Genomic DNA, 25790 nt, shown 5'->3' with positions numbered 1-25790 from the left:
GGAGAGGGAAGAGGAAAGGAGAGGAAAGAGGGAAGGAGAGGAAAGAGACGGAAAGAGAGAGAAGAGGGAAGGAGAGGGAAAGAGAGGGAGGGTGAAGGAGAGGGAAGAGGGAAAGAGAGGGGAGGAGAGGGAAGGAAGGAAAGGTAAGAGGGAAGGAGAGGGAAGGAGAGGGAAGGGGGAAGGAGAGCAAATGGGGTTGACGTGCTTGACTGATGTAGTACCATCCATACCTCTGGGAAATTTCAACAAACTTCAACAGGGTTGATATCCCACCACCCCTCTCTCTCAGGTGTTAATGGTAGTATTACCTCTACCATCATCAGATACAGAGGTAGTTCCCCTGTACGGTGAGCCTCGGACTCGCTCTCCCTCAGCTACACTGCTGGCTGCATCACAAAAGACACAGGCTGCTTTAGAGCTCTATTAAAGAATACAGAGGCTTGGATTCATATAATAACAATAATCCTAATAATAATCATTTGGATTCAGGCAGGGGCTCTACATTCAGATCATTCAGGTGTACATTCCATTACTAAAGTTTAGGGTATATCTGGAACTTGTAGTAAATGTCTGATTCTACTCTGTGCTTGAATAAGTTGACTTACTGACTGAGTCACATGTTCCAACAGTACAAAGATGGATTTTGTGATTTTCTTCAGAGAGTGAGTGCGTTTTCATAGGGTAAATATGCCTTGAACTTCACTTTATGACATAATAGCATTGGTTGTCATAACCCCATTTATGTGTTGGCAGGATAGGAGGTGACTACCATCCTAGATTAGCGTTAGCACAGCGTTTCCCAAACTCGGTCCTGGGCCCCCCCTGGGTACACATCTAGTTTTTTGCCCCTAGCACTACACAGATAATTCAAATAATCAAAGCTTGAGGATGAGTTGGTTATTTGAATCAGCTGTGTAGTGCTAGGGGCAGAAAACTAGATGTGTACCCAGGGGGGGCCCAGGACCGAGTTTGGGAAACGCTGTGTTAGCAGGTTGTCTATCTCTTCAGCAGTGGGAACCTTCAGAGTAAAGCAGGCAGAGTAGGGGGAACAAGTCGAGAGAAGAAACAGTATTACCTCGTTATGAGTGCATAGATTAAATTAAGGAAGCACTAAAATGACATAAAACAAGATTTTTTTCTTTTCATTTTCGATTTGTAAACTCTTAAGTTATTAAAATTATTTTTCTGCTATTGTATTTTATGTCATAACACACATAGTTTTAACATCCACAAGTTTGCTAATATAGAGCAGGCTCGTTATATACTGTACGACGTAACGGCCAATACAGCTGAGCTTGCAGTTGCACCAGTAGTGACCAAGGGGGTACAAAAAAACGACACACACGCAGACACACACACACCACAATGACCAACGGAGGGAGAAACTTTTGCTACAAAGGTCTCGCCCGCCTGCACGCCCACTCCCAATGGTGCGAGAACGAGTCACGAATAAGTCATGAACACAGACAGGAAGCAGCTTTTGTGTTCAGAGAGTTTCTATGTTGTTTGGTTGCTTTTCCCTCCATCCCTCCAACCCCCGCTAGCTTCCTCGGTAGTATCCTCAGTCAAAAGAGACAAGGTCCGTTTCTTATTCCAATGTTAAAAATGTAAACATGACGAGGTGCCTTGGTTGAGGTACTGAGGCAAGTCTGGGGGTTCTAAGGCGAGGCCAGCCGAGTCCCCGTCAGCGATGCAGGCTCTTCTGGGCCTCCTTCAGCAGGGTGTCAAAGTCCAGGGCGTCATACTTGCTCTTTACGGGCCCTGGTCCCGCTTCGTCTGGACAGAAAAAGCTCTGTTAGAACAGGCATCATGGCTACATCCAACTCCATTACATCAATGTTACAGAGAGAGAGAAATAGATACTACACATGAAGTATCTTAGCACTGCCAACAGTTCACACTCCTTAACATTTTACATTCATGTTGTGACTGTATCTCTGCATACCCAGATCAATGTATCTCTTCCTGCTGAGCCTGTGCATGCCACCCCCTCTGTTCTGGAAGAGCGGCTCTCGTCTGTGCTTCTGGATCTGCTGGCCACTGGGCGCTTGACGAAACTTGATGACTCCACAGCGCTCCCTATGGACACACACACAAAGACAGAAAGATGCGTTTCAGGCAGACAGGCCAGGCAGGCAGATAGGCAGACAGGCCAGGCAGACAGGCCAAGCAGGCAGATAGGCAGACAGGCCAGGCAGACAGGCAGATAAAAAGGACCTACTCGTTTTTGGTGATGACTTTGCAGTCCTCTGGGTCGCCAAAGGCCTCGAAGCGTTTGCGCAGCATAATTTGTGTGACGCTGCTCGGCAGGTTGTGAATGTAGAACACTTGGCAGTTGTCCTAGGCAACGACACCATGGTAACCGTCAGAACAAGACACTTGCTGCAGTGGCAAAGCACGCCTACTTCACACATACACTACTGTTCAAAAACTTGGGGTGCACATTTTAGAGTGCCATTTTATTGTCCCCAAAATAAGGTAGACCTGTGCAATGATCATGCTGTTTAATCAGCTTCTTGCTATGCCACATATAGATTATCTTGGAAAAGGAGAAATGCTCACTAACAGGGATGTAAACACATTTGAGCACAACATTTTAGAGAAATAAGCTTTTTGTGTGTATGGGACATTTCTGAGATATTTTATTTCAGCTCATGTAAACATGGGACCAACACTTTACATGTTGCATTTACATGTTAATTCAGTGTACATAACAGGGTTGTATGACTTTGTCAAAACTCATAATGGAATAACTGATGTTACCTCGTCAATTTGAATCCCAGACTTGGAGATTTTGTTCCCCTGCTTGTCTCCGTGGCACGTCTCAGAGTTCTCGCAGCTGACGAGGGAGAGACACAAGGCAGAGATATTAGACAGGAGCGAATGGAAGAACCTGAGTCACATAACAATGAGAAGAGCCACAGGACTCCTGGCTGACTGCTAATCAGAATGATCAGGGACTCTTTACACAACACTATTTTGATGACTCAAACTAGGTAAAGAGTCTGATCTAGATTCAAATCTCTCTTTAAAGGCCCAGTGCAGTCAAACACTTTATTTTCCTGTGTTTTATATATATTTCCACACTATGAGGTTGGAATAATACTGTGAAAGTGGTGATAATGCCCTTTTAGAGTAAGAGCTGTTTGATGGGATGGAGTTTTGGCCTGCCTGGTGACATCACCAGGCGGTAAAATAGTTTATAGACCAATAAGAAACAGAGTTCCAAACCTATCTGCCAATAACAGATCGCTTTCAGTTTTCCCCTCCCCACTACTAGTAATTATTGCTTGAGAAATTGTTCTTTGCTAAGAAGCTATTTTCGTTTATTTTTGACAATTTTAATTGAAAATAATCACAGTAAGGCTCTTAATTGTTACCCAGAAATGATTTGATATTGAGGCAAAGCAGATGCAATGGACGTTCAAGAGATGTCTCCCACACTACCTCCAGAGGTAGACATCTACCGGATGCATGTCCCACATGTCCCTGCAGGAATAACCTTAATACCAGTAGACAGCATTTTTACTGTTAGCCAAATTGAAAATTAAAGGCTTAAAATATCCTCACATTTGTGAATCACTGCATTAATCAAGTGTGCAACACTACGTGCAATATGGTTGATATGAGAAGCTCCTGTATAGTTTGAATTGCTATTCCTATTTGGTTTGTCTATATACTACGTTATTTACGGTATGCTAATAGATACACACACACAACACACACACACGAGGCAGGAATGTGGCTTGGGCCACACCACATCCAAGACTAGTGTAAACAGAAAAGTTGCAAATCTGATATTGAAGAGAGATAGATCTCACTAGACATATTTTACTAATGTAAATCCTTATATCTTTGGCTTATATTCTCACCTGATGTCAGGCTTACTGCTAGGGGAGTGGGGCAGGCAGAAGCTGGAGTGGAGGATGGGGGAGGGAGAGCGGGAGCAGAGGGAGGAGCGCTCCCCCTCTTCATCTGACTTGTGGGGTGATATAGCAAGGGGCGATCCTGATTGGGGTGATGCCGCGGTCGCCCTCCGTCCGTCCCCTTTGCTGTCAGCCCTGGTACCGTTACTCAGGTACTCTGGTACCTTGGAGAAGAGTTTGTCTTCACGCTGATGTCCATGCCTCTCGCCCCCCAGCGCCTTTTCCCCCTTAGGCTCTGGCCCTTCAGATGAAGAGCGTCCGAACAGAGAGTGGGACAGCATGGCGGCGGTTCTCTTCCGACGCTCCCCCAGGCTCAGCAGGCAGTAGTCGTGGTCTCCGAACGTCTGGTGGACTTTGGGATCTGCATCGCTGGCCTGGCCCATCTTGTGGAGCTGAGCGTAGAGTTCGGTCTGCTCTGGGAACTTGCGGGAGTTGGCCCGGGAGAGCCAAGAACCCTTCGGGGGGGACTCTCCTTTCCCCTCAGGCTTGAACAGCTCATCCTCCACAGGCTTGTGAGGGGGGGTGGTGGGAGGGGTGAGGCCTGAAAACACACGCCACTCTCATAAGTCATGTGGTTTCAAACAGCTCTGATGGGTTAACATCAGAGAAACATCAACGATTCACAGACAGTGAATGTTAATGGTCAACTGTTACTGGTTGTACTATCTGTTACTGAACTGAGTAACTGTCTGATTATGACAGCGATATTGCAGAATAGCTGTCTTTCAATGGCTTTCCTAATAGAACAAATTGCTTTGATGCTGTTACATCGTAAACATTACAGTAACACAGCATCTTTGTTATGGCACAAGGCAGGCACACAATCTCCTTTTGACCCCAATATTTGAATTTCAATTGTTAAATGTTATGGATTATGAGGACGATATCAGTGGCAGTCACTGCATTGTAATATCTGTTTTCTCTGCTACCCAAGTAGCTATGGAAGCAAATGACATTTACCCAAGATGACATTTACCCAGGAATAGAGTGAAGTCATGCTCTTTCCAACACAATACAAATATATTTTCCCTCTCCTCTACCACTCTACTACTAAGCTGTTAGCCACACTATCTCTATAGTACATTATGTTACAGTACATATTTACAGTACATTATGTTACAGTACTATATCTACAGTCTACAGTACATTATGTTACAGTACTATATCTACAGTACATTGTTACAGCACTATATCTACAGTACATTGTTACAGTACTATATCTACAGTACATTGTTACAGTACTATATCTACAGTACATTGTGTTACAGTACTATATCTACAGTACATTGTGTTACAGTACTATATCTACAGTCTACAGCACATGTTACAGTACTATATCTACAGTACATTGTGTTACAGTACTATATCTACAGTCTACAGTACATTATGTTACAGTACTATATCTACACTAGATACACTGGTCTACAGTACATTATGTTACAGTACTATATCTACACCAGATACACTGGTCTACAGTACATTATGTTACAGTACTATATCTACACTAGATACACTGGTCACCGGTACATTATGTTACAGTACTATATCTACACCAGATACACTGGTCTACAGTACATTATGTTACAGTACTATATCTACACCAGATACACTGGTCTACAGTACATTATGTTACAGTACTATATCTACACTAGATACACTGGTCTACAGTACATTATGTTACAGTACTATATCTACACTAGATACACTGGTCTACAGTGCATTATGTTACATGCTACTTCTGACAGACACAATAGGATATACATCCAAACTCCTGCCCCCATCCAGTCTCGTGAAGTCAAGGTATAAAAGACGTCACAATGATCAACACTGACTCAAAGCCCCAACATTACCTGCTGTGCCACACAGGTCCACGCTGAGAGTCTGCTCAAATGGCTTGTTGGCATACTGGGTCTCTCTGATCATGGGTTGAGAGAGATAGATTTAATTTCATTGAATTGAGAGAGGGAGACAGAGAGACAGAGAGAGAGAGAGAGAGAGAGACAGAGAGAGAGAGAGAGAGAGAGAGACAGAGAGAGAGAGAGACAGAGAGAGAGAGAGAGAGAGAGAGAGAGAGAGAGAGAGAGAGACAGAGAGAGAGAGAGACAGAGAGACAGAGAGAGAGAGAGAGAGAGAGAGAGAGAGAGAGAGAGAGAGAGAGAGAGAGAGAGAGAGAGAGAGAGACAGACAGAGAGAGAGAGAGAGACAGAGAGAGAGAGAGAGAGAGAGAGAGAGAGAGAGAGAGAGAGAGAGAGAGAGAGAAAGATTACAGAGTCATCATCAAGGCCAGGGGAAGGGGTGTGGGAGTTGGGGAAGAGGGGATTGGAGGGGGGACAAAGCATACCACTGAGTGCTGAATTGATGTTTCTTTAGGATTTCTTAAGGTGCTATGCGGATTTAATAGGTTTCATGAGGGTTTAGTAGGGTTTATGAGGGTTTGGTAGGATTTATGATGGTTTGGTAGGGTTTAGTAGGGTTTTATAGGGTTTATGATGGTTTGGTAGGGTTTATGAGGGTTTAGTAGGGTTTATGAGGGTTTAGTATAGTTTGAGGGTTAAGTAGGGTTTATGAGATGTTAGTGGGGTGTATGAGAGGTTAGTGGGGTTTAAGAGGGTTTAGTAGGGTTTATGAGGGTTTAGTAGGGTTTATGAGGGGTTAGTAGGTTTTAAGAGGGTTTAGTAGGGTTTATGAGAGGTTAGTGGGGTTTATGAGGGTTTAGTAGGGTTTATGAAAGGTTAGTGGGGTTTATGAGGGTTTATGAGGGGTTAGTAGGTTTTATGAGGGTTTAGTAGGGTTTATGAGGGTTTAGTAGGGTTTAGTATGGTTTATGAGGGTTTAGTAGGGTTTATGAGTGTTTAGTATGGTTTATGAGGGTTTAGTAGGGTTTATGAGGGTTTAGTATGGTTTAGTAGGGTTAGTAGGGTTTATGAGGGGTTAGTAGGGTTTATGAGGGTTTAGTAGGGTTTATGATGGTTTGGTAGGGTTTATGAGGTTTAGTAGGGTGTATGAGGGTTTAGTAGGGTTTATGAGGGTTTAGTATAGTTTGAGGGTTTAGTATTGTTTATGAGGGTTAAGTAGGGTTTATGAGAGGTTAGTGGGGTGTATGAGAGGTTAGTGGGGTTTATGAGGGTTTAGTATGGTTTAGTAGGGTTTATGAGAGGTTAGTGGGATTTATGAGGGTTTAGTAGGGTTTATGAGAGTTTAGTGGGGTTTAGGAGGGTTTATGAGGGGTTAGTAGGTTTTAAGAGGGTTTAGGAGGGTTTATGAGAGGTTAGTGGGGTTTATGAGGGTTTAGTAGGGTTTATGAGAGGTTAGTGGGGTTTATGAGGGGTTAGTAGGTTTTATGAGGGTTTAGTAGGGTTTATGAGGGTTTACTATGGTTTATGAGGTTTTAGTAGGGGTTATGAGTGTTTAGTATGGTTTATGAGGGTTTAGTAGGTTTAGTATGGTTTATGAGGGTTTAGTAGGGTTTATGAGGGTTTAGTAGGGTTTAGTAGGGGTTATGAGGGTTTAGTAGGGTTTATGAGGGTTTCGTAGGGTTTATGAGGGTTTAGTAGGGTTTATGAGGGGTTAGTAGGGTTTATGAGGGTTTAGTAGGGTTTATGAGGGTTTAGTAGGGTTTATGAGGGTTTAGTAGGGTTTATGAGGGTTTAGTAGGGTTTATGAGGGGTTAGTAGGGTTTATGAAGGTTCATGTTTGAAGTTTGTATTACATTTTCATTGCGTATGTGAGCATTCCCTTTTTCCTGTCACGTTTTTCTTTACAGCCGTCTGTGATTGGTAATACAGTACAAGCTACGTCTCCTATTGAGGGCTATCTGCGGTCTGTGTTACCATGAAAGGCTTCTGTGGAGTGCTTTGGAGATATTACAGAGTCTACAAAGAAGCAACAAACTCTGAGAACCACAGAACAACACATGGAAGAGTTCCAGAAGTGAACATTAAAAAGAGCTTTGTGATTGCTTGACTGAGATGGGCTAGCAGTATACAGTTGAAGTCCGAAGTTTACATACACTTAGGTTGGAGTCATTAAAACTAGGTTTTCACTCCACTCCACAAATTTCTTGTTAACTAACTATAGTTTTGGCAAGTCGGTTAGGACATCAACTTTGCGCATGACACAAATCATTTTTCCAACAATTGTTTACAGACAGATTATTTCACTTATAACTCCCTGTGTCACAATTCCAGTGGGTCAGAAGTTTACATACACTAAGTTGACTGTGCCTTTAAACAGCTTGGAATTTAAAAAAAAATGATGTCATGGCTTTAGAAGCTTCTGATAGGCTAATTGACATCATATGAGTCAATTGGAGGCGTACCTGTGGATGTATTTCGAGGCCTACCTTGGGAAAATCTAAAGAAATCAGCCAAGATGGCAGAAAAAAAATTGTGGACCTCCACAAGTTTGGTTCATCCTTGGGAGCAATTTCCAAATGCCTGAAGGTACCATGTTCATCTGTACAAACAATAGTACGCGAGTATAAACACCATGGGACCAAGCAGCCGTCATACTGCTCAGGAAGGAGACGCAGATGAACGTACTTTGGTGTGAAAAGTGCAAATCAATCCCAGAACAGCAAAGGACCTTGTGAAAATGCTGGAAGAAACAGGTACAAAAGTATCTATATCCACAGTAAAACGAGTCCTATATCGACATAACGTGAAAGACCGCTCAGCAAGGGAGAAGCCACTGCTCCAAAACCGCCATAAAAAAGCCAGACTACGGTTTGCAACTGCACATGGGGACAAAGATCGTACTTTTTGGAGAAATGTCCTCTGGTCTGATGAAACAAAAATAGAACTATTTGACCATAATGACCATCATTATGTTTAGGAGGAAAAAGGGGGAGGCTTGCAAGCAAAGAACACCATCCCAACCGTGAAGCACGGGGGTGGCAGCATCACGTTGTGGGGGTGGCAGTGTCATGTTGTGGGGGTGCTTTGCTGCAGGAGGGACTGGTGCACTTCACAAAATAAATGGCATCATGAGGAAAGAAAATTTATGTGGATATATTGAAGCAACATCTCAAGACATCAGTCAAGAATTTAAAGCTTGGTCGCAAATGGGTCTTCCAAATGCACAATGACCCCAAGCATACTTCCAAAGGACAACAAAGTCAAGGTATTGTGACCTCAATCCTATAGAACATTAGTGGGCAGAACTGAAAAAGCGTGTGCGAGCAAGGAGGCCTACAAACCTGACTCAGTTACACTAGCATTGTCAGGAGGAATGGGACAAAATTCACCCAACCTATTGTGGGAAGCTTGTGGAAGGCTACCTGAAACGTATGACCCAAGTTAAACAATTTAAAGGCAATGCTACCAAATACTAATTGAGTGCATGTAAACTTCTGAACCACTGGGAATGTGATGAAAGAATTAAAAGCTGAAATAAATCATTATCTCTAATATTATTCTGACATTTCACATCCTTAAAATAAATTGCCGATCCTAACTGACCTAAAACAGGGAATATTAACTAGGATTAATTGACAGGAATTGTGAAAAACTGAGTTTCAACGTATTTGGCTAAGGTGTATGTAATCTTCCGACTTCAACTGTATGTGTTGTAGTGTTTAGGAATATAGTATCGAAAACAAACCCTGTAGATATGGGAGTCAGCGGCAGACAGAGGCAGCTGCGTTTCACTGCAATAAGGAAAACAACAGAAAGAGTCAATGGTACCAGTGATTACATGCATGGTCAGAGAACACCACAGCAGATCTAGCAGGTGTAGAAACAGCCTTTTGCTTAGCACGCTGTGTAACAATGCTGGGGCTCTCCATTTTTCATTCACGTCAAATTGAACAAAGATGCTGCATGATGGAGTCATGTGGACTAACACAACAGGATTGTTGTAGAGGGCTTAGGACCTCATCTTACTTACCGTTTTGACAGCAGATGTTATCGGACTCAGCTGTGTCTGCCGTGGTTTGGGAAGAAGTACTGTTGTTAGGGGTGGTGGTGTCTTTCTCTAGGTCGTGTCCCATGGGGTGTTTGACCGCCATGTCCTCCTCGCCAAGGTGCCCGGCTCCCGACACAGGCTCCACCCTCATCCGGCCCGCACGCACCTTCTTGGCGAAGCGGCTGGGGAAAGAGGCGAGCCTGCGGGAGCGGCGGACAGAGAAAGACGCGTCCTCCAGATCGGGGCTCTTAGGGGCCTCTAGGGACCTGTCGCTCTCTGAGTCTTTTCTAAGCTCTGGTTTGGTCGAACGGGCAGCCGGACTGGGGGTCTCAGTCTTTCTGTCCTGCGCTGCTTTGGGGATAGCTCCTCTGTTATGGGTGTAGGGGGGGCTGTGGAGTCTGTAAGGCTTGCTCACATTAAAGGATTTGACCGTTTCGAGCAGTTCGCGCAGAAGAGAGTTGGCTTTGAACTCCCGTCTGCGGGTGAAGGCGTGGCGCGGCCGAGGGGCGCAGATCTGGGCCTGGGTTGCAGCCTTGTGACAGTTTGGGGAGATACGAGCAGGAGGGTACTCAGGCCTGGCCCTGCGTACCTGGCCTGGGCACTCGCGCTCCTTGCGCTCCCAGATGGCCTGCTTGCGCATGGGGAGGCAGTATGTGTGCATGTACTTGATGAGCTCCACCACAGAGTGCAGTTCTTTCTCCGAGGAGAACTGGGGCTTGGAGGGCTCAGGCGGGGTGGAGCTTTCACCCTCACTGCTCGAGGTCTCCTCCTCTTCTTCTTCCTGCTCGGACTCACTGTCCTCCTCATCATCATCTTCCTCCTCCTCCCCATCCTCCTCTGTGTCAGCTGAAGGAGTATCCTCGGCCTCCTGTGTGGTGGTCAGGTGCCGGTGGAGCTCTGTGCACAGACGTCCAGCTGGTCGCACCGCTCGGGGTTTACGCTCATGATGTGTGCTTTCACGCTGCAGATAGAAACAGAGAGAAAGAGATGGGTTACTACCTGCCAACATGACCTTGGTGAGTCTCTGTGCACCGCATGATCCAAGAGATTAAGGAATAACTTCTACGTCTAGTCTTTGACTACATACCGTACAGAGTGAACAACTCATGACTACATACCGTACAGCGTGAACAACTCATGACTACATACCGTACAGCGTGAACAAGTCATGACTACATACTAGGGCTGGGCGATATACCATATTTTACAATATACCGGGACCGGTTAGGGTTTTTACTTCACCTTCTATACCGGTATTTGAATATTTAGTTTGCTAAATGTGATACGCCATGTGTAATGTCAATTTTTATAGTTTACTTCGCTATTTGAGTCATCTCTCTCTGCTCTTTCTCTCCATGCCACTTTCCACACAGACTTAGCCACGCCCCCTGTCACTCAGAGCACATTTGATGTTCCTCAACCACCAGACACTTGCATTCAGTCTGCATGGTCAATGCAGCACATGCAACAATGTTGATGACAACAATGCTGTTTTCACTTTGCTTCTGAATATAAATCCACTAGCGTTCTATAAGGACACTATTAGTTTGTGTTTCTTACATCAGCAAACAGCTAGTTTGTCTTTTCTGAGCAAGTTGCAACATAGAAAGAAGAACTCATAACTACATACCGTACAGAGTGAACAACACATGACTACATACCATACAGAGTGAACAACTCATGACTACATACCGTACAGAGTGAACAACTCATGACTACATACCGTACAGAGTGAACAACACATGACTACATACCATACAGAGTGAACAACTCATGACTTCTTACCTTACAGAGTGAACAACTCATGACTACATACCGTACAGAGTGAACAACTCATGACTACATACCGTACAGAGTGAACAACTCATGACTACATACCGTACAGAGTGAACAATTCATGACTACATACCATACAGAGTGAACAACTCATGACTACATACCTTACAGAGTGAACAACTCATGACTACATACCGTACAGAGTAAACAACTCATGTCTACATACCTTACAGAGTGAACAACTCATGACTACATACCGTACAGAGTGAACAACTCATGACTACATATCATCGTACAGAGTGAACAACTCATGACTACATACCTTACAGAGTGAACAACTCATGACTACATATCATCGTACAGAGTGAACAACTCATGACTACATACCATACAGAGTGAACAACTCATGACTACATACCATACAGAGTGAACAACACATGACTACATACCATACAGAGTGAACAACACATGACTACATACCATACAGAGTGAACAACTCATGACTACATACCTTAGAGTGAACAACTCATGACTACATACCGTACAGAGTAAACAACTCATGTCTACATACCTTACAGAGTGAACAACTCATGACTACATACCGTACAGAGTAAACAACTCATGTCTACATACCTTACAGAGTGAACAACTCATGACTACATACCGTACAGAGTGAACAACACATGACTACATACCGTACAGAGTGAACAACTCATGACTACATATCATCGTACAGAGTGAACAACTCATGACTACATACCATACAGAGTGAACAACTCATGTCTACATACCGTACAGAGTGAACAACACATGACTACATACCGTACAGAGTGAACAACACATGACTACATACCGTACAGAGTGAACAATTCATGACTACATACCATACAGAGTGAACAACTCATGACTACATACCTTACAGAGTGAACAACTCATGACTACATACCGTACAGAGTAAACAACTCATGTCTACATACCTTACAGAGTGAACAACTCATGACTACATACCGTACAGAGTGAACAACTCATGACTACATATCATCGTACAGAGTGAACAACTCATGACTACATACCTTACAGAGTGAACAACTCATGACTACATATCATCGTACAGAGTGAACAACTCATGACTACATACCATACAGAGTGAACAACTCATGTCTACATACCGTACAGAGTGAACAACACATGACAACATACCTTACAGAATAAACAACTCATGACTACATACCGTACAGAGTGAACAACACATGACTACATACCGTACAGAGTGAACAACTCATGACTACATACCGTACAGAGTGAACAACTCATGACTACATACCGTACAGAGTGAACAACACATGACTACATACCGTACAGAGTGAACAACTCATGTCTACATACCTTACAGAGTGAACAACTCATGACTACATACCGTACAGAGTGAACAACACATGACTACATACCATACAGAGTGAACAACTCATGACTACATACCGTACAGAGTGAACAACTCATGACTACATACCGTACAGAGTGAACAACACATGACTACATACCATACAGAGTGAACAACTCATGACTTCTTACCTTACAGAGTGAACAACTCATGACTACATACCGTACAGAGTGAACAACTCATGACTACATACCGTACAGAGTGAACAACTCATGACTACATACCGTACAGAGTGAACAACTCATGACTACATACCGTACAGAGTGAACAATTCATGACTACATACCATACAGAGTGAACAACTCATGACTACATACCTTACAGAGTGAACAACTCATGACTACATACCGTACAGAGTAAACAACTCATGTCTACATACCTTACAGAGTGAACAACTCATGACTACATACCGTACAGAGTGAACAACTCATGACTACATATCATCGTACAGAGTGAACAACTCATGACTACATACCTTAGAGTGAACAACTCATGACTACATATCATCGTACAGAGTGAACAACTCATGACTACATACCATACAGAGTGAACAACTCATGACTACATACCATAGAGTGAACAACACATGACTACATACCATACAGAGTGAACAACACATGACTACATACCATACAGAGTGAACAACTCATGACTACATACCTTAGAGTGAACAACTCATGACTACATACCGTACAGAGTAAACAACTCATGTCTACATACCTTACAGAGTGAACAACTCATGACTACATACCGTACAGAGTAAACAACTCATGTCTACATACCTTACAGAGTGAACAACTCATGACTACATACCGTACAGAGTGAACAACACATGACTACATACCGTACAGAGTGAACAACTCATGACTACATATCATCGTACAGAGTGAACAACTCATGACTACATACCTTACAGAGTGAACAACTCATGACTACATATCATCGTACAGAGTGAACAACTCATGACTACATACCATACAGAGTGAACAACTCATGTCTACATACCGTACAGAGTGAACAACACATGACTACATACCGTACAGAGTGAACAACTCATGATTACATACCGTACAGAGTGAACAACACATGACTACATACCTTACAGAGTGAACAACACATGACTTCATACCGTACAGAGTGAACAACTCATGACTTCATACCATACAGAGTGAACAACTCATGACTTCATACCATACAGAGTGAACAACACATGACTACATACCATACAGAGTGAACAACACATGACTACATACCTTACAGAGTGAACAACTCATGACTTCATACCATACAGAGTGAACAACTCATGACTACATACCATACATACCGTGCTTCTACACCTGCATTGCTTGCTGTTTGGGGTTTTAGGCTGGGTTTCTGTACAGCACTTTGAGATATCAGCTGATGTACGAAGGGCTATATAAATACATTTGATTTGATTTGATTTGATACAGAGTGAACAACACATGACTACATACCATACAGAGTGAACAACTCATGACTACCTATCATCGTACAGAGTGAACAACTCATGACTTCATACCATACAGAGTGAACAACTCATGACTACATACCTTACAGAGTGAACAACACATGACTACATACCGTACAGAGTGAACAACTCATGACTACATACCATACAGAGTGAACAACTCATGACTACATACCTTACAGAGTGAACAACTCATGACTACATACCGTACAGAGTAAACAACTCATGTCTACATACCTTACAGAGTGAACAACTCATGACTACATACCGTACAGAGTGAACAACACATGACTACATACCGTACAGAGTGAACAACTCATGACTACATACCATACAGAGTGAACAACACATGACTACATACCATACAGAGTGAACAACTCATGACTTCTTACCTTACAGAGTGAACAACTCATGACTACATACCGTACAGAGTGAACAACTCATGACTACATACCGTACAGAGTGAACAACTCATGACTACATACCGTACAGAGTGAACAACTCATGACTACATACCGTACAGAGTGAACAATTCATGACTACATACCATACAGAGTGAACAACTCATGACTACATACCATACAGAGTGAACAACACATGACTTCATACCATACAGAGTGAACAACTCATGACTACATACCGTACAGAGTGAACAACTCATGACTACATACCGTACAGAGTGAACAACTCATGAGCAACCAAAACCAACAGAGACCCTTCTTTGTGATTGTGACAATTTGCAAAAGTTATACAAGCCCCCCCCCCCCCCATATGAATTAAGATTATAATCACTTTATGCATATTAAATGTACAAAAGGTCCATCTGAAATTTGACTTCTTTATCCCAGCCTCCAAAAGACACACATACAGGTTGGAGCAGGGGGCTGCCACACTGGGCGCCCGTGGAGCAGCTGTTGGAGCAGCTCATCTAGGATTTGATACCAACAGCACGCTGGTTACCAGCTCACTTCATGACAGATTTTTTTTCCCACCAGACCTGAGATTCGAAATGGCAAACCCTCCGGTTCCTGGCTCCCCTCCCTAATCACTACGCTACCTTCCGCATACGAAAGTTCCAAGTATCACGAGAGAGAGAGAGAGAGACAGAGAGAGAGAGAGAGAGAGAGACAGAGAGAGAGAGAGAGAGAGACAGAGAGAGACAGAGAGAGAGAGAGAGAGAGAGAGAGACAGAGAGAGAGAGAGAGCAAGAGCGAGAGCGAGAGAGAGAGAGAGAGAGAGAGAGAGAGAGAAAGAGGTGCCCTTCCCCTGATCAAGACTACAGCCATCTGTCACTCCAAAGATGTCACATGCCTCGGCCCCGGCAAACCAGAATATAGAAATCAAGGTCATAGTATAGAACTAAGGATATTAATATTGAACTAAGGGTCATAGTATAGAACTAAGGATATTAATATGAACTAAGGATATTAATATAGAACTAAGGATATTAATATAGAACTAAGGATATTAATATAGAACTAAGGATATTAATATAGAACTAAGGATATTAATATAGAAATAAAGGTCATAGTATAGAACTAAGGATATTAATATAGAAATAAAGGTCATAGTATAGAACTAAGGATCATAATATAGAAAGCCTTTCCTGTCGTGTGGCCTATGCATCCGCTCTCTCACTCATTAAAGTAAAGATTCACCCATTTTGAATGTTGTATTGTTTTTGTGCATCTCCAAGCGACGTTCGATATCTGGGGTCATTTCATGTGTATCTGAGCAATTGCCGTTCAAGCAGGCAGAAATTCAGCAGGTATGACGCAGCATTGCGATGAGGTAGTAAACTCTCACTACACTATATTGTGAAAACATTTACCATACACGTCAGATTTCAATACATATGCCGATGTCATAACGCGAGAGGTTGTCTTCTCTCGAATGAGCCATTGATCATATTTTTTATTCCTACCTGGAGAAATGTGTAATTTAACAGAGGATCTAACACATTTCTCCTATTTGTCTGCCTCTTCAGTCCAGGGTGCATTGCATGGTGTCGTTGCGAATGTCAGACTCCACTCTGTGAGGCACATCGATCTGAAGGTTGAACATGGTGAGATTGTAGAGCAGTTTGTTTAGGTGATTTTATAGCTAACTAGCTGCTTCACATGCAGATATTGACTTTGGTATTATTGTGTGTAGCTACGTTTGCTACCTAACTAGCTAGCCAGCTCACAGAGAGAGCATTGCAATGTGGATTTTGTAGTCGACTTGAGCTACAATAGATTTCCACAACAATTTTCACATGTTGCTACCAACCTTATTACAACGACAAAATGAAGCATTTGTTCACAAAAAAATATTGTTCTCACATATTAGTGCTATATAACATTTATAGGAATGAGTGGTTCTGGGTGGATTTTTCCTTGAAGTGTCTCATGTACCCATTCTGAGCTGCTAAAGCTCTATTCTAGAACACAGACCTCCAACTCACTCACCTTAACCAAAGGCCTGACAGGTTTCATATGCAGGCTCCGGCTGCTATGGCGATGCACACTGCTACTGCTGCCCTCTTTGTGTGACTCCAGGCCCGTGGGTACGTTAGGGGGGGACAGCAGGAGCCTTTTCAGCTGTAGTGAGGGGGACATAGGTTGGGACAACTGTCATTTACACGTCTGCCAATCAATCCATCCATCAGCAGAACATACAGTATCATCACTCCTGACAGGGTCCATTCCACCGCAAAACCCCTCCTCCCCTTTCTGCTCCTCCGACCAGCGTTCAAACTGAAGCTGACAGGAGGAAGCTGTGTGAATATAAGACCAAACGGAAATGTGATTCTATAGCTCTCCTAGTCACTTTTCAACCAGGAGGTAATGCTGCTGCATTGCAGTTCAGAAGGACATTTTATTCCCTCGCATTTCATTCATTACACATTGAGGCAGCGGCATCGCATGTGAAATCATCAGATGATATAAATCTGCTTACAACAACAATCCCCTAAGCTGCGCTGGTTTTGGAACACACTGAGGATGGCACGGGAGTGCTGACTGTAGATGTGCCTGGTTCCAAGATGTATGGCTGCTAGTTAATACTGACTGTAGATGTGCCTGCTTCCAGGATGTATGGCTGCTAGTTAATACTGACTGTAGATGTGAGGGAATGATGTGCCTGCTTCCAGGATGTATGGCTGCTAGTTAATACTGACTGTAGATGTGAGGGAATGATGTGCCTGCTTCCAGGATGTATGGCTGCTAGTTAATACTGACTGTAGATGTGAGGGAATGATGTGCCTGCTTCCAGGATGTATGGCTGCTAGTTAATACTGACTGTAGATGTGAGGGAATGATGTGCCTGCTTCCAGGATGTATGGCTGCTAGTTAATACTGACTGTAGATGTGAGGGAATGATGTGCCTGCTTCCAGGATGTATGGCTGCTAGTTAATACTGACTGTAGATGTGAGGGAATGATGTGCCTGCTTCCAGGATGTATGGCTGCTAGTTAATACTGACTGGTCTTATATGTCATGTTGAAACAGATGATGAAATAGATGAGAAGAGCAGTGCTAATTGAGTTGCCCATCCCTGTCAGCATGTGCCAACCCGGCAGGGGCTTCAATGGTGCCTCTCAGTGTTTCATTGAGGAAAGTGAAGGGGGGCTGAAGGTTTCCATCTCTATGTACAACGCTGTTGGTGCGCCAGGCCCACACATGTCATGACAGACTACTCTACTCTGGACCAATTCCTGCACTGCCTGGCTCAATGTAGCCCTTGTTCTCTGCTGCTCACAACCTCTCGCTCGCTCGCACGCACGCACACACACACACACGCACACACACACACACTGAGGTCAGGTGCAGTTACAGATCTTGCCAGTAGAGGGAGGCCTGCTCCTCCACTCACTAACCAGTCATGACACCCCAGGGTAATCTCGTTCCCAGACACTTCCGCCCAAATGAGTCTAGCGGACCAACACGTCACACTTGGCATTTGTTAGCCAATGCAGAGAGCTGGGAGAAACTCAACCAACAAATCATCTCCCACAACACATTCTCACACCACAAGCACAGAGCCACACCTCACAGTTATGTGATTCGCTAATATTAAATGATGACAAATACTTTACTCAGTAAGGTCACTCCCATAGAATCCTATGGTCACTCTCACTAAGGCCAATTTTGAGTGGTTGATATATCAGGCTTATTTGCGCTGTGCGACGAGGTTACCCCCAGGGTCACAACAATAAATCCTCTGGTCTGTCACTGGGATGGAGAGGGACTGACTGACAGGCAGGAAGGGAGGGAGGTGGACTGTTATGTGTCACATTTCAAAATATAAATGGGCCTTTTTTGCCTAAAAACAGATGAATATAATAATATAATAGAATATAATGACATCTTATTGGTCATCAATCCACTACTCTAGCCAAATTATCTATGGGTCTGTATAATAGCAGTAAAAACACCACAAATGTTTAACTCTGAATGACTAGCATGCACAACAGATGTTTACCTCTGAATGACTAGCATGCACAACAACAAAATGTTTATCTCTGAATGACTAGCATCCACAACAACGTTAACCTCTGAATGACTAGCATGCGCAACAACGTTTACCTCTGAATGACTAGCATGCGCAACAACGTTTACCTCTGAATGACTAGCATCCACAACAACGTTTACCTCTGAATGACTAGCATGCACAACAACGTTTACCTCTGAATGACTAGCATCCACAACAACGTTTACCTCTGAATGACTAGCATGCGCAACAACGTTTACCTCTGAATGACTAGCATCCACAACAACGTTTACCTCTGAATGACTAGCATCCACAACAACGTTTACCTCTGATTGACTAGCATGCACAACAGCGTTTACCTCTGATTGACTAGCATGCAAAACAACGTTTACCTCTGATTGACTAGCATCCACAACAACGTTTACCTCTGAATGACTAGCATGCGCAACAACGTTTACCTTTGAATGACTAGCATGCGCAACAACGTTTACCTCTGAATGACTAGCATCCACAACAACGTTTACCTCTGATTGACTAGCATGCACAACAGCGTTTACCTCTGATTGACTAGCATGCACAACAACGTTTACCTCTGATTGACTAGCATGCACAACAACGTTTACCTCTGAATGACTAGCATGCGCAACAGCGTTTACCTCTGAATGACTAGCATGCACAACAGCGTTTACCTCTGATTGACTAGCATGCATAACAACATAAACAGAATACCAGTTTTGACTCATTTTGTTGTATTGCTGCTATCACTACCAACTGATACCAACTCCCATTAAGATTCTTAAGCTATCTAAGGACATCATGAGGGTAATTTTCATCAATTTGTTAAAAATGTCCCATCAGTGGGTATATATAGAGTCTGAATGTTCTCCTGTAATTGTAATTATCTCTGAGAGGCAGAGTGACTTGAGGTAGAGACCATGTAGGTATGTAGATAACTCATTTCCCTCAGCGCTGTAACCCAATAGGACCTTTGTAACCCTTGCCTTGATCATTTGGGATTTCTGTCTCTATAAACCCGCTCCAAAGTTTCCAAACTTAAGGAAAATGAAGGAAGTATTTTGGCTTCATTGTGGACAAGAGGAATAAGGACATATTACAGGAGGAATAAGGACATATTACAGGAGGAATAAGGACATATTACAGGAGGAATAAGTACATATTACAGGAGGAATAAGTACATATTACAGGAGGGTTAAGGACATATTACAGGAGGAATAAGGACATATTACAGTAGGAATAAGGACATATTACAGTAGGAATAAGGACATATTACAGTAGGAATAAGGACATATTACAGGAGGAATAAGGACATATTACAGGAGGGTTAAGGACATATTACAGGAGTGATAAGGACATATCACAGGAGGAATAAGAGGGCGTATATTACACCAGACTTCCCAGTTCACTGTTGTACCAGAGCTACCTACATGCTCATCCGAGCACACAGAATATCAACTGGCCAAATGTTTCCCAATGTAATGAAATCCTATTCATGTATTCTCTGTAAAATATACCAGTTTTCTGTTGCAATCCACACGGACCTTTGTAACCCTTGCCTTGATCATTTGGGATTTCTGTCTCTATAAACCCGCTCCAAAGTTTCCAAACTTAAGGAAAATGAAGGAAGTATTTTGGCTTCATTGTGGACAAGAGGAATAAGGACATATTACAGGAGGAAGGAAGCATGAGTAGATAGGGACAACAGTTGAAAATAAAAACATGTTTTTCCTGAGAGGGGTGCAGGGGAGAGAGGGTAGAGGCATCCCAAAGGACAGTGTGAAAAGAGGAGAGGGGGTCACAGTGTAACTGCTGGCGCTATAGGATGCTGGGCTGGGTCCTAGGAGTCAGACATGGGTATGACAGTAGTATATCACCCCTTTAAGATGGCAAAGGACTGAGAGAGAAATAGAACAATGGGGGAAAGGGAAAAAAGGAAGATTGAATGAGAGTTAGGGGAGGTACGGTGCATCCGGAAAGTACATTTTCAACATTTTGTTACGTTACAGCCTTATTATTTGAAAATTGATTAAATGAAATGTGTCATTATGGGGTACATACAATACCCAATAAGACAAAGTACTGACTAAGGGTCTGAATACTTATGTAAATGTTATTTTTCCTTTTTTTCGTGTGTAGATTGATCAGGGGGGAAAATGATTTAATCCATTTTAGAATAAAGCTGTAACATAATAAAATGTGGAAAAAGTCCAGGGGTCTGAATAGTTTCTGAATGCACTGCATGGGGGGAGGGGGGGGGGGGGTCAAAAAGAGGTGAGAGCCACAGTTTCTTTAAGAGAACATGTTTGTGGTCCAGGTTGCCTGCCTGTGCCTGCCAGTAAAAAGCATTCTCATTAGAAGTAGTGGTTGCTAAAAAGAATGGAAAAGCCCAAAATGAGAAAAATTCAGACCTTTGTTGACTATCATACCCATGCTGTGGGGTAGTCAGAGCAGAGGCCCATCCAAATCCATCTTAAACAGTGAGGAAGGGTTCTTACTAGAGACGGATCTTCTGTCTCTGGGCTCAGGGAGCCTGAAGGGAAGGGGAGGTCCTCCTCGGACCCCTCCCTCAGCGAGGGAAACACAGACAGCCCCCCCTCCTCGTCCTCCACCATGCCGTCCAGGCTGTCTGTGAGAGCAGCCAGCAGCGCCGCATTCTCATCTTCTATCTGGAGGGGGCAGGAGAGAGAGAGGGCATCAGTGAACACACTACTACCCACTTGCAACACAGTCAGTTACAACACAGAGCACTCTGCATTTGAATTCTGAAATCCATCCATACACAGTGTTGTTCGTTTTAGCAGCTGCCATGTTACTAAGAGCATAGAGTCTGGTGGTGGGATGATAACAGAGCGGAGACAGCCTATGGGAAGTAAACAAGGTTTCGTCCCCCCCCCGCCCCCCCATCTGAAGGTTAAATGAACTAAGCTGGGAGATCAATGGCTTCCACACTGGCATCCAAAACAAGGCCCGGAGGCATCCCAATCCAATCGCTACTCTATCCCGCTAAAATCAATCTGAAATAGGGATTATTATCAAGTGGATGGTAAATTAGACAACAGCGTTGGGTGGTGGGGCCCAGCTCACTCAATCACTACCATGGTTGGTGATGTTTATGAACATATTATATGACATCTGTGCATTAGTCTGATCAATAAAAATTGTAAAATGGGAGTCTACAACCTTATCATAGACTAAGACTGGAGCCTCTTCAGTTTACCAATAATCTGTCTAGTCTAGTCCAATGTAGGGTTGCAAAATTCTGTGAACTTTCAATAAATTCCCGGTTTTCCCGAAATCCCGGTTGGAGGATTCCTGGAGTCAGGAGGGAAATCCAGAATCATCCAAATAGGATTTCTGGAAAACCAGGGAATTTATTGAAAGTCCCAGGCATTTTTCAACCCTACAATTTTAGAAGGGTTCCAAAGAAATTCTTTGGCTGTCCCCATAAGAGAACCCTTTTTGGTTCCAAGTAGAACCCTTTTTTGTGTTCCATATAGAATCCTCTGTGAAAGGGTTCTTCTACGTGGAACCCAAAAGGGTTCTATCTGCAACCAAAAAGGGTTCTTCAAAGGGTTCTAATATGGGGACAGCCGAAGAACCATTTTAGGTTCTAGATAGCACCTTTTTTCTAAGAGTTCTAGTCCCTATGTTGTAGTTCTATTACATAGGGTAGGTGGTCCTGGTGGAATCCTATCCTGGTCCCAGATCAGTTTCCAAGACAGAACAAACAGATATGGGCCCGTATCTACAATGCATCTCAGAGTAGGAGTGATGATCTAGGATCTGTCCATCTAATCTTATTCATTATGATCTGAAAGGCAAAACTGATCTGAGATCAGCACGCCTACTCGGAAAAAAAACCTGATTGATTCGGGCCCAGGTTAGTGGAATCCTGAGCACGCAGGCCGAGCGTCTCACCTCAAAGAGCTCGGGGTCTCCTGTGCTGTACTGGATGGAGGCAGGGGAGATGTCGGCATTGTCGTTGCACCAGTGAAGCTCGCTGAGGCAGTTGACTGAGTCAAAGTCGCTGGCGTCCAGCTGAGAGAGGTCAATGTCAGGGAAGTCAGCGTCCAAGCGGTCCGAGCAGACCTCCTCCTCCCCATACTGTAGAGAGAGAGAGAGAGAGAGAGAGAGAGAGAGAGAGAGAGAGAGAGAGAGAGAGAGAGAGAGAGAGAGAGAGAGAGAGAGAGAGAGAGAGAGAGAGAGAGAGAGAGAGAGAGAGAGAGAGAGAGAGAGAGAGAGAGAGAGAGAGAGAGAGAGAGAGAGAGAGAGAGAGAGAAAAAGAGAGCGAGAGCGAGAGAGCAAGAGAGAGAGAGAGCGAGAGGGAAAAAGAGAGCGAGAGCAAGAGAGCGAGAGAGAGAGAGACCCGAGGGAGGGAGGGAGGGAGGGTGAAGAGGGAGGAAAGGTCAGGTTATACTCTTGTTTGATCAAAGTCCTTTTTAAGAAATACAGTACATTGAAGATATCATTGATATCTTATCGAATATATGTAAATATACATTACACCAATTCCATTGATATCAAATAGCTGTAATGGTTAATGGAAGGGTAATGGGCCAGCAGCCTCTACTTAAACCATGCTTGTCAGCAAGATCATATTAATGGAGGTGGGTAGACTACTACAGTAGAGTATGGTTGTCAATGACACAGAGCCCTATGAAAGAAACAGTCTCCCTCAGCACACGCTCATTACAACTAATGGAAAGAGTGATGAAACATGCACCAGAGTCACAACAGACCAGAGTCACGAGACTGAGACCATCTGATAATGAGCCCCAGAAAACCTGGGATATTCTACTACAGAGCAGCAGTGCTGGCAGTCCTCTGGTAGTAAAACTGGGATATTCTACTACAGAGCAGCAGTGCTGGCAGTCCTCTGGTAGTAAAACTGGGATATTCTACTACAGAGCAGCAGTGCTGGCAGTCCTCTGGTAGTAAAACTGGGATATTCTACTACAGAGCAGCAGTGCTGGCAGTCCTCTGGTAGTGGTTTGGGGAATAAGCCAGAGTGAAGGGATGTGACTCTAGTCCCCTGGGAAGAGAGATGGAAAACACATTTCATGAAGAGAGGGACAGAACAGGAAATAGGCTATGGAGCTGGAGAGGACTTGGAGGAGAAGAGGAGTGTGTGTGTGTGTGTACTTTTCTGATTGGGGTGATGTTTAAACAAAATTGGTACCGTTGAAGTTTAGATTTTTTTAAAATATATATATATATATTTTTATATATATACAGTTGAAGTCGGAAGTTTACATACACTTAGGTTGAAGTCATTAAAACTCGTTTTTCAACTACTCCACAAATGCCTTGTTAACAAACCATAGTTTTGGCAAGTCCGTTAGGACATCTACTATGCGCATGACACAAGTAATTTTTCCAACAATTGTTTACAGACAGATTATTTAACTTATAATTCACTGTATCACAATTCCAGTGGGTCAGAAGTTTACATACACTAAGTTGACTGTGCCTTTAAACAGCTTGGAAAATTCCAGAAAATGATGTCATGGCTTTAGAAGCTTCTGATAGGCTACTTGACATCATTTGAGTCAACTGGAGGTGTACCTGTGGATGTATTCCAAGGCCTACCTTCAAACTCAGTGCCTCTTTGCTTGACATCATGGGAAACTCAAAATAGATCAGCCAAGACCTCAGAAAAAAAAGTCTGGTTCATCCTTGGGAGCAATTTCCAAACGCCTGAAGGTACCACGTTCATCTGTACAAACAATAGTACGCAAGTATAAACACCATGAGACCACCCAAGCATACTTCCAAAGTTGAGGCAAAATGGCTTAAGGACAACATAGTCAAGGTATTGGAGTGGCCATCACAAAGCCCTGACCTCAAACGTATAGAACATTTGTGGGCAGAACTGAAAAAGTGTGTGCGAGCAAGTAGGCCTACAAACCTGACTCAGTTACACCAGCTCTGTCAGGAGGAATGGGACAAAATTCACCCAACTTATTGTGGGAAGCTTGTGGAAGGCTACCTGAAATGATTTACCCAAGTTAAACCATTTAAAAGCAATGCTACCAAATACTAATTGAGTGTATGTAAACTTCTGAAAATAAATAAAAGATGAAATAAGTCATTCTTTCTACTATTATTCTGACATTTCACATTCTTAAAATGAAGTGGTGATCCTAACTGGCCTAAGACAGGGAATTATTACTAGGATTAAATGTCAGGAATTGTGAAAAACTCAGTTTAAATGTATTTGGCTAAGGTGAATGTAAACTTCCAGATTCAACTGTGTATATAGAGTGGGGCAAAAAAGTATTTAGTCAGCCACCAATTGTGCAAGTTCTCCCACTTAAAAAGATGAGAGAGGCCGGTAATATTCATCATCAGGTACACTTCAACTATGACAGACAAAATGAGAAAAAAAATTCCGGAAAATCACATTGTAGGATTTTTAATGAATTTATTTGCAAATTATGGTGGAAAATCAGTATTTGGTCACCTACAAACAAGCAAGATTTCTGGCTCTCACAGACCTGTAACATCTTCTTTAAGAGGCTCCTCTGTCCTCCACTCGTTACCTGTATTAATGGCACCTGTTGGAACTTGTTATCAGTATAAAAGACACCTGTCCACAACCTCAAACAGTCACAGTCCAAACTCCACTATGGCCAAGACCAAAGAGCTGTCAAAGGACCCCAGAAACAAAATTGTAGACCTGAACCAGGCTGGGAAGACTAAATCTGCAATAGGTAAGCAGCTTGGTTTGAAGAAATCAACTGTGGGAGCAATTATTAGGAAA

The 25790-nt window shown here is 43.2% G+C and overlaps 1 protein-coding gene across 1 annotated transcript in view; it reads right to left on the bottom strand.

Moving 5' to 3' along the window:
• Positions 1-893: 893 nt before the first annotated feature.
• The window catches only part of LOC109905060 (peroxisome proliferator-activated receptor gamma coactivator 1-beta), a 93773-nt gene continuing 68876 nt past the window's right edge, over positions 894-25790 (bottom strand). The window contains exons 2-12 of the mRNA XM_020502208.2: positions 22946-23131; positions 21523-21693; positions 16987-17118; positions 9813-10791; positions 9528-9573; positions 5777-5841; positions 3873-4467; positions 2764-2839; positions 2222-2340; positions 1946-2079; positions 894-1776 (exon numbers count right to left, since the gene is read on the bottom strand). Of these exons, the coding sequence (XP_020357797.1) occupies positions 1685-1776; positions 1946-2079; positions 2222-2340; positions 2764-2839; positions 3873-4467; positions 5777-5841; positions 9528-9573; positions 9813-10791; positions 16987-17118; positions 21523-21693; positions 22946-23131 (2595 nt within the window). The 3' untranslated portion in view covers positions 894-1684. The remainder of the gene's footprint in view (positions 1777-1945; positions 2080-2221; positions 2341-2763; positions 2840-3872; positions 4468-5776; positions 5842-9527; positions 9574-9812; positions 10792-16986; positions 17119-21522; positions 21694-22945; positions 23132-25790) is intronic.

This window comes from Oncorhynchus kisutch, linkage group LG15 (assembly GCF_002021735.2).
Source record: "Oncorhynchus kisutch isolate 150728-3 linkage group LG15, Okis_V2, whole genome shotgun sequence".
NCBI classification, from domain to species: Eukaryota; Metazoa; Chordata; class Actinopteri; order Salmoniformes; family Salmonidae; genus Oncorhynchus; species Oncorhynchus kisutch.
This window is presented reverse-complemented; position numbering and strand designations above follow the sequence as displayed.